This window comes from Chenopodium quinoa, unplaced genomic scaffold (genome assembly GCF_001683475.1).
Source record: "Chenopodium quinoa cultivar QQ74 unplaced genomic scaffold, ASM168347v1, whole genome shotgun sequence".
NCBI classification, from domain to species: Eukaryota; Viridiplantae; Streptophyta; class Magnoliopsida; order Caryophyllales; family Amaranthaceae; genus Chenopodium; species Chenopodium quinoa.
The window spans coordinates 4,213,600-4,223,977 of NW_018744093.1; the positions used below are offsets into that span (position 1 = coordinate 4,213,600).

The 10,378-nt window shown below is 37.6% G+C and overlaps 1 protein-coding gene across 7 annotated transcripts; it reads left to right on the forward strand.

The window, feature by feature from the left end:
• Positions 1 to 679: 679 nt before the first annotated feature.
• Positions 680 to 7,825, forward strand: LOC110692179 (diacylglycerol O-acyltransferase 2D-like). Of its 7 annotated transcripts, none has more exons than XR_002505420.1 (5): positions 680 to 1,653; positions 2,002 to 2,048; positions 5,319 to 5,474; positions 5,610 to 6,180; positions 6,638 to 7,524. XR_002505420.1 is itself a non-coding variant. In XM_021869178.1 (4 exons), the coding sequence occupies exons 1-3, from the start codon at positions 1,591 to 1,593 to the stop codon at positions 5,703 to 5,705; spliced, it is 315 nt and encodes a 104-aa protein (XP_021724870.1). In that variant the 5' UTR covers positions 684 to 1,590; the 3' UTR covers positions 5,706 to 6,180; positions 7,138 to 7,524. The 7 variants fall into 7 exon arrangements, 2 of the variants coding, with proteins under 2 accessions (XP_021724870.1, XP_021724869.1); XR_002505421.1 differs by lacking the exon at positions 2,002 to 2,048 and adding an exon at positions 7,542 to 7,825 and having other exon boundaries at positions 682 to 1,653; positions 6,638 to 6,686; XR_002505419.1 differs by lacking the exon at positions 2,002 to 2,048 and having other exon boundaries at positions 682 to 1,653; positions 6,638 to 6,686; positions 7,138 to 7,524.
• The last annotated feature ends 2,553 nt before the right edge of the window (positions 7,826 to 10,378 follow it).

Consider the following 10,378-nt stretch of genomic DNA (forward strand, 5'->3'; position numbering starts at 1 on the left):
TCTTTGTAAATCTAAATACGGTCTGCGTACCGTTGCGTATTTTTGTACCTTAATATTTTAGATTACTTTTAATTATAGTAACTAGTAGTTGCATATTTGGTGGAGATGTCTCGAAGACGGCGTTTCTAAGAAGACAAGCCAAGAAGTTGCATCAAAGACCCTTGGAGATTTGAAGACTCAAGGGGTCATGCTAGTTGCCAAATGCATCTTTTACTTTTGTTCTATATATATATAATTGTGTTTATATATGATTGAATGGTATGATAGATGCATGTTTAGGATTTCAAATGTTGTGATGATTAATTAAGTTCACTTAAATTAACCAACATAGAAACCCAAGGTCCCTATAATATTGAGCCAAATTTGCCATTACAAGAACAACACTTACCAAACTAATGCGCGTAGTGATGGGCTACGCCAAAGCGAGGCATCACTACTTCCCTAAGAACGTAAGGTATACTAGGTATACAAGTTGGTCTTGGTTAAGCTCAACGATATCAGTAAGGAGTCCTTAAATGTCGTGGCAATGGAGATAAAATGTCATAAGAGCCACTACTACAAATCCCTTAGTTTCTAGACGCTGTTTGCTCGACGCCAGGTTACAAGCGTTAGCATAAAATTTAGTTTCCATGTGTTTTCGACGCTTTTCTACGTCACAATTGGGTCTTGACACAGAAAAGCGTCGTAGATGAACATGTCGTACTGCACGTGACTAAAATCCAGCCCGGGACTTCAAAATTTTAGGGAAAAAAATAAGCGGTCTATATCAAAAAAATTAAAACCTCATTTTTGGCTTTTCGCCCTCTCTCTATATTGTTGTACTCTCTCTATATCAAAAAATTAAAATAAGCCCTAACCCTAGAAGAAACCAGAGAAGATGAAGTGTTGTACTCTCCGACAACCTTTGCAGCAAGTACAATGTCCGATTAATGCCCGTGCTTAAAGCCGACGAGGTCCAGGTTGTTCTTGTTCAATTACTTTTGATTCAGTTGCAATGGATTCAACACTCGTTTTCGGCTTTTCGCCCTCTCTCTCTCTCCTCTTCTTCAACCTCCGCCTTCTGCAATCTATGTCGTCGTCGTACTGAAATATAGGGCTTCTTTCTCCGGCGATGGCGTTTGAGTAGGCTGTTATGTTCAGTTTGATCTTTAGATAAAGCTGCTGTTTGTCAAACTTTTAATTAGGGTCGCTGTTCGTTTTTTATTTTTATTTAATTTTTTCATTTTTTGAAGTTGATTTTTAATTGATTTTTTTGTTTGTTTTCGTAGTTTTAGGGTTTGTTGTGTATTGTTGATATTGATAGCTATTTCGATCAATGAAAAGGATAAATTTGGGCGGAAATTAGCTAGGTAAATTGTTGATTTTAGCTTCAATTTGAGATTCGAGATTTTCAGCTGAAAATGTTATGGAAACAGCTGGTTTTTAATTGTTCTGTAAATTGTGCACAAGGCATATTATTAGGATCCGACCTCAAATCAGGACACCGACACACACATTGTCCTTGATTTTTATGTTTTTCCCTTGTATTATTTGTTTCAGATTTCTCATTGGCGTGATCACGAGCAAGAATGTGAAAGGTTAGAGGAACAGATGAGAGATGCTGATGTACTGAACACATATCCTTTTACTTTTTGTGAGGAAGCTACACTTCAGGTATCAAATATGTGTTTACTAACTTTTATTCTTACAATACTGTACAGTGGCTTTATGAAGTTGTACATCATATACTTGCCTTTTTATTTGTTGTGTTCGTTATTGCATGTAGATTTTTGATAAAAAAAAAAAGAGTAGATGTACATTTTTCTTAAAAAGGAGCCTATATTAGAGAGGAATTTGGTCATGTGAATGCTCTTGTGGGGTTCCAGCACCAGTCCTAATTTCCCTGCGTATGTTTCATCATTTGGTTTCATGATTCCTTAATTAATGTATTTTTCACTTGTTTGTGATGGGAACTGTTAAAATTTCATCACTGAAACAGTTTTGTTGAATCTCTTTTCACAGGTCGACCAATTGTTAGAACCTTCCAAGCACGTTGGTCCCATGTTGTGGTATTACTTTCTGTTTTTTTCTAATACGGAATACCTGATAGGGTGTTTGTCAGTCCAAAACTTGACTGGGGACAGAGTGAACTGAAAATCAAAACCTTTGAGCTGGCAATGCTCTTCTTAACAAGAATATTAGTACTTAAGAATTATAGTTCTTCTCTTTCTTTCTTCCTTTTTATTTTTTATTTTTTGTGATGAGATGGTGGGGTGGGGTGGAGGAAGGTGATTATCTTAGAGGAAGGTTGAAGAGTACACTTGTTTAAGTTTAACTTACTCGAGTCTCATTAGTCTCAATAAGTAATAACAAATAATTCTCTAGTATGATGGTCCTAGCCTTCCTATTTCTATCGAATTTGGAAAGCAACCACTCTCTTTACATGTTCAATTCCAAATAAAAATACAATGTATGTAGTGCAGGTTCACAACTTTTTTTGCCTGACCATTCAAGATTCCCAGTAATCTTATGCTTTGTATTCACTCCTTAACAATCTAAAACTAGATTTCTTTTCTTTTTTATTTTAGATTATGAGCTTATGATACAGACCAAAGTTGTATATCTTGGAGGTTAGTCCTGCCAGCTGTTGACATGTTCCCTCTTTGTGGATGACCTTCCAGTTAACACCTTCCCTTAGTCCAAGCTAATGACAGGCCTACCTAGAATTTCCCTGTCTCTTTCCTGCTGTATTTTGACCACTAAACTTGCTGCAAGGATTTAGACAAGTCTAAACAGGAGCAAACTAGACAAAAAATCCATATTTTGTTTTTTTGTGGTGTTTTGCAAGTATATATGTAAACATGCTTGTGGTTATTTTCCGATCACACTTCACTTTGAAGATTATAATGCCTTTGATCGTAATCGAGCTTATGGTAACTTCATCATTTTTATACTGTCTTTCTCATTAATTGGCAGAAAAAAAAAAACGTACTTTGCTAGTTAAGTTTAGGAATTTATGATTAATTGTATGAAATAAATGGAATTTGTTTGATATCTTTTTTAGTGAATAAGGATAAATACTCAACTATTTTCTACTTAGAAATTATGTTTCCAATTCTTGGCAAGTTTTACTAATTTTGGAGTCGGTCATGTAGGGTTTCGTAGTGACCCGACACTACGCGGAAGGAAACCCACCAAGACCCGCCCCTTAATTAAAGCAATTAACAAGCATAATAAACTTAATCAAACAAGATTAAGAATAAGAATTATACCTTTGACGCGTGTTTCGCTCCCAAAGAGCTCTTACTTCAAAATCCCGAAAAGACGAGATCTCCGACGGATCGTACCCTCGACCCGACCCGAGCGTCCTAAGTCTTGAAGGTTAGTCAAGACCCGGACAAAATAACTATGAGTTTTACAAATCAAAGGTTTACTCTTTCTTAGAGTTGCCTTTTTAATTCCACTCAAAGTTGTATTCTCAATATCCCAACCAAGTGGGTATTTATAGAGAATGGGGACTTGAAACCCCCTTTCATGATCAATGTGGGATCATGTGCAATTGCAATAATTTATTTAATTCTAAAATAAATAATTAGGCAAAAGCAATCACAAGCCAACAAGTGGCAAAAGGAGAGAATGGGTTAGGTGAGGACCATATCCCATGGGGGGGACCATTGCCTTGCTCCCCAAGGGAAGCTTGGTGGCTTTGGTCCCCACCTCTCCTTAAACCGCCACTCACAAGGGGTGCTGGGCTGCTGCCAGCTAGCACGCCAGCTAGCATGTGCCAGCAAGCCCAGCCAGCTAGCATGTGCCTTCGCCTTCCCAGCAGCCTCGCATACTTGGTGCTAGGCTGTGCTAGGCGCTGGTGCTGGCCAGTGCTAGCTGCTGCGCGCTGCTGGCCGCTTAGCACTCCCCAACGCACGCACATGCCTCGCACTCCCAGTATGCGTGCTACTAGCGAGCCACGCATGCTGGCCCCCTTTGCCTCGCACACCACGCACTCACCTTCGCAGCACCTCTCGCACTAGCCACGCATCATGCGCAGCGTGCATTGGCCTCGCACCACACGCACGCCCACGCATCACACAGCAGTCTTGGTGCGTGGTGATGCTGGGCTGCTGTGCGTGGCCTAGCACTATGCTGGCGCCCAGGCCCTCGCATATGGTGCGATGCTTGGTGCTGCCATGCGAAGGCTAGCACACAAGCCAGCACACACATGGTGCGCCAATGCGAGGCAGGCACCCATGCTAGCACTTGGTGCCAGCGATGGTGCTGCCGTGCCAGGCACGCACGCACGCAGCACCCAGTGCCTGCGATGGTGCGCCTAGTGCCTGCGATGGCTTGCTGGTGCGCCTATTGCTTGCGATAGGCTCCCAGGCCGCGCCTAGGCTGCGATAGTGCCTAGCACACAATGGTGCGCCTAGCACACACATGGTGCACCTAGGCTTGCGACGAGCTAGCCTAGCCTAGCTACGGCTACGCTCACACTTGTTGCTTGTGATTTTGCGACACTCGGTCTCGACGCCCTAGGCTCGATTTCCGACGTCTGTATTCGTAAAACTCTGTCGACTCATTAAATCCTTTCGGATTAATTCGTCGTCTTGGATCGGTGATTCAATTGGGTTCGACCCGAAGGGTTCAGTTAAGATCAAGCTGTAATATCAATTGTACCTCGATATTACTGATCGGAAGCGGCCTCCACCTAGGCATTCCGATCACTTGAACTTACTGAAGAATTAGCTGTGTAATAATTCTGAACCCTCTGTCGGAAGAATACACTTGTTGGAAGGACACCATTCCTTTTAGGTCAGCATAGTTTAATTAAGGAAATTCATGCTTCGAAATAGGATGAATTGTGATGTGCTAGTTGTTTATGGGTGTTAGGAATTGTATGTCAATTTCGCTTTCGGTTGTTGTGGAAGTTGAGAATCAAGGTGATTCCTTAGTATTGACTTAGTAGAATTTACCCCGGTTCAGTAAATAATTTTGTACTCTGTAGTATTGAAAAGGATGACATATATAGATATTGGATTCATATTGAAAAGAAAATGTTTGGACTTTCAATGATTATGGTTATTATGACAAATATTATTTGCTGTATTGTTGAACTGAGTTCAATTGCTTGTGTAACAAAGTTCTCCATTTCTAAGTTACCAAACTTAATGTTATGTGGCATGTTATATGCAGTTTTTGGCTATGAGCCACATTCGGTTTTTCCGATTGGTGTCATTGTACTTGCTGATCTCACAGGGTTTATGCCTTTCTCGAAAATTAAGGTCGACTTTGTCAACTTCTTATGCCTTTTGCTTTCAGCGGTCTTATCTCTTTCTAATTTGTAGGTTTTCTACACCCCGTTTTTGAGGCATATATGGGCATGGTTGGGTCTTTCTCCAGCAACTAGCAAGAATTTTAAAGCTTGCCTTTCTTCAGGTTATAGTTGCATCATAGTGCCAGGTGGAGTTCAGGAGACGTTTCATATGGAACATGGCTCTGAGGTAAATAAGCTAAACATCCACCATTTCATCATGACAAATATTATTATTACATTAGTGACAATTAATTGTATGTACCCTAAGTTCTTTTTCTTGCTTTCTTAATGAATAATGATATGTATGACATCTTACTTTCAGAAAAATGGAACAAACAGGACTGGAAGCACTGCTTCCACCAGAATTTTTCAATATCCCTCAGTTGCATACTGTGTGAGTTTGGATTCAATTTTCTGAGATAAATAGTTAGCAGCGTTATATAACGCAAGGACTAGCGTTACATGATGCGAAAGCTAAAGTTGAAGAGTTGAGCTTCATAAACCCTTCTAAGTCCCAGCAGGGATGAAGCCTTTGAGCTGACCATGCATGGTGGAGAGATCCCTGATCTTCCTACAGGTTACGGACTTGGGGTTTGAAAGAGCGACATTTACGGGGTGCATGCTTTGCTAAGGAAGGACGGGTCTAGAAAAATTCAACAAAGGACTGTGGTAATAAATGGTAATGTGAAAGAAGAAATGTCCGCTTTGCACAAAAAAATGAAGTACTTGAGAAGGAAAATGAAAAGCTAAAAGACCAAGTACAAGAGAATAATATTTTTCTTAAAACCCTTATCAGACAGTTTTCTCAAATTGTTAGTGGAGTTAATGATGGAAAGGGTTCAACAGATCTTCTAAACTATGCCAAATCAGTCTTGGGAGTGACAAACCAACAGGTAATTATCTATTCTGATAAAATTCAAGAACTTTTTTTTGTAGTAATATAAAGGTGATGGTCTTTAGAAAATGTAGTGACTGGATTGTTTATCGCTAGGCTTGTGGGTATTTGTTTTAATAATTAATCGTGTCTGACTTGACATTATGCAATATTTAATCAAATGGCTTATGAAACTTTACTCTAATATTACAGTTGCTATAAATATCTTATCCAATTGTTATTTTTTGATTTTTTGATGACCATATGGTGGCTATAGTTTGTGATATGATACTTGATTTGATGTTAATATGATGTTTACAGTTACAATGCCTTTTGCTCTTCCCTTAGTTTTAGAGGATCTTATGGTCATGAACATATATATATTGAAGGGAAATTGTCGAAGTGCTTGCATATGTTGTGTCCACGGCTTGTGCCTTTTCACCCATGCTTTTATGTATATATTAATATATGTGCAGGGGGAAATGACGCTCAGTTGATATGCATTTGTTTAAATGTCCGAACATTGTAAGCTGTTCTCTCACCTTAGAAGTTTCTATGTGTAATGTAGTATATAATTCAAACATTTCCCTTTGTTCTATATATATAGTTGCAATGCAATATGTGAAATATAGAGTAGTGGATTTGACAGATGTCTTCATTTTCCTATAGTATTCTTATAGGAATATTCTTATAGTTGAGTTCAATTCCTAGATAATCATTAAAAGTAGATGAGAAGGGTGATATTTACATCTACTAGGTGGTTCTATTGGAGCAGTACTATTATATCTATTTTGCAAGTATTATCTTGTTTAACTTCGATACAAGAAACATTACACAAATTATAATGTCAATAGTAAAAAATTAAATAAACCCAAATGCTAAGTTGGCTGGATAAATACTGCTATGCTTAATTTCTATGTACGTCTTAGCTTTTGTCTGCCACTTGATGATGCTCATGACTTTTGTGTGCAAGCAGGTGAGGGGTGTTAAGCCAGGGAGAGTGCATGTGTGAAGCCAGGGATGGGGGCAGTCAGGGATGGGATAAAAGTGCAGTTTGGGGATGAGTTAAGTGTGCAAGCAGGGGAAAGGTGTGTAGGTAAAGGTGTGTAGGTAGGGAGAGGGCAGGTGTGCCACAAGGGGTGGGGGCAGTGTGCAGGCAGGCAATGAGGTAGTGTGCAAGCAGGGTAGGGGGGCAGGTGTGTAGGCAGGGAGAGGGAAGGTTTGCATTCAGAGAGAGGGAGGTTGGTTGTGAAAATTCAGTTGGATTTTTAATTTCTTTTTAAAAGGAGTGGTATCTGTGTGGTTTCATTTGTAATATATATGACTATTTGTATTATATTATATAATTATTAATTTTTTTTAAGGTTATGAATGAAACAGGAGAACAAAGGAAACCTACTAAAGCTGGAAATTAGCCTACTATGCACCTTCATTTTTTGTTTATAGTTAGTTAGATAGTAGATAACTTATGTAGGCTTCAATCTAACTTTTTAATTTAGTTTGCAGTTGATATATATATGTAATAATGTAATAATAATGATGATGATATTTTGGACATGGCTAGGTTTTCTTTGAACATCCATCAGTGATAGTATATATGTAGGCCAAGGATTAGATTTCATCGTTAATTTTGACAAAAACTTTAATTTTACATATGTATGTTTCATCGTTGCTTTTATGTTATATATATGTATGTATAAAACTTTTATTTAAATTATATATATAAAAAAACAGTAATAAAAAGTCTAGACGCTTTTTCTTGTCAAGAAATTTTGCTTTAATCAGTTTCAAAATTTTCCACCACTATTTTTTGTATGGACATCAAAAAGCGTCTCAAATGATTTTGGGACTGAAAACAATGTCGACAATATGGACAGGAAAAAGCGTCTAGAAATTTGGTGGTGGCGCTTGAATACCGATATTTTCGACGGTTAGTATACTTTATTAGACATTAATAAGCGTCGATATTAAAGACACTTAAAGGCGTCGCAAAATATTGGGACATATAAAGGTGTCGAGATTTGTGACACGAAAAAGCGTCACGAATTTCTCGACTCACTTTTTCTCGACGCTTTTATAAAGCGTCGAGAAAAAAAAATAGCGACGTTTTTCAATGCCGTAAATACTGGAAAAAAGTGTCTCAAAAGGGCGGGATTTGTAGTAGTGAGCATTAGATGCGACGTTTATATCGAACCAAGAGTAACTTGGAGCTATTAGCAATTGGATTGCTTACCCTAAAATATTAAGTGTTAAGACAAGCCAAAGCATTCTTAATCACTTTCGATTTTTGGGATCTTGGAATTGTTTTATTATCACCTAAAAGGGACAAATTTTAATGCGTGGATAAGACGCGTAACAAGATTGAAAGTTTGCACGTATGCTTTGAATTTCAAACTTATCATGTTATGAAGTTGATAAATGGTTATATTTTGCACTTATATTTGTAGAATTCTAAATCAAATTATATTGTTTTCAATGATTGATAAAGGAAATCTTTAAGGATGGTTCTCAAAGAAAGGAAAAACATTTCTAAAATACAACTCTCATAAATGACTTTTATAACTAAAGTCTGAAAGGACGGTTCGATATCATGTATTCAAAATACTAGGTAGTTTTAATGAACATGAAATATTGAGTTGAAAAACTCAAATTATCAATAGTTGACAACCAACATATCTTTTCGCTTCATAAAAAAATGAGTAGGACTCAATGATGTAGTAATTCAAGTACGAATTGAAGGAAAAGATGGAACTTTATTTCACGGCGCATTAGATGCTTAATTATGCCTAATAAAGTGTAAAAGTCAAAGAACTTAAAGAAATGGTTCTTAAAGTTATGAGATGATGTATGATAAGAAATATAGGAAACAAGGAACAAAGGAAAGGAATAAGATTAATCTTCTACCCATGAGTTAATGTTATTGCGTTTAACTTAGCAATTCGTTATCTTCACAAGTATTGGATACTGCTTGAATGTTTCACTTTGAAAGTAACCTCAAACCATTGAAGGCAAGCTAAGTTATTGACTTACAAACTTAGAATAAGCAAGTAGTGTTACATCAGTTGTAAGGTCATTTGTTTTGTTTAAAGTCCTTTTGAGCCAAGGCTGGAACGAATAATGGTTATTGTGTTCCATAATCAGCAAACGATCCGTTTACACACGAAAAGACTCACATTCAAAGTAAAAGATCAATGGTTGCAGGTTTTATTTGAATGGCATGGTTGTCTAAGCCATGAATCAAGAATGCTAGATTATAAACAAACATTTCCCTAACATGAAAACTCAAAGGTTCAAGTCATGGACATGATTTGTGTTCCAAACATCTTTAGCAATGTCACATCAACAAGAACATACTTAAGGCTCTATTAGATAGAATATTGATAGTTGATCGATTTGAAATCGTTTTAAGACAAGCAAGTCTTACTTGTTGAAATCGACAAAGAAAGGAGCTATTATGCTTGATATAGACAATTGACTCCGAAAGCTGAAGAGAATTCCATTACTTCAATGTCTCACATGAATTTGAAAGAATATGGCTATATTCATCAAATGTGAACAAACTGGACCTTGAGTGGCTCAAAAGTCCAGTGAATTATAGAATCGACTTGGCAAGATATCAAAACATCTAATTAGATCGAACGATGTTTGCTTGAGACAAGAGTGATCATATCAAAGTTATGAAATTGGAATTTCATAATTAGCTCCACAAAGAATATAGTATGTCTTGGCGGAGACCTCGATGCCATTTGGAAATGACTCGAATGATGATGGATCACATCCCTTCCTATAAAGTTCTTAAGGATTTGCACAAATGACTAGTGTTACACTAAACAAATTTGTCGAAGCTAAGAAAAGACACCATATTCACTTATGGATAGAAATAGTTTCTAGCGTCTTTTCAGGTGCTCAGTGGGAGTTCATTGGCTCAGGGGGAGCTAAGTGGCTCAATAAGGGCTAAGGTAGCTCAAGTGGGAGCTAACTGTTTTTTTCACAACGAACTTTTACCCAAAGACTATATACATGTCTCTTTGTAAGCATTCAAGTGAGACTACGGGCATCACTTCCACAACCCAATTGAGAACATAGTATTTGTTTCTCTAAGTGGTGTCTTTCTAGAAAGTAACACATTTCCAAAACGACAAGTGGGAGGAAAATGAACTCGATGACCATCGAGATTAGCAACAAACTTAAACTGAGTATCTCCGAAGACTTTAGAA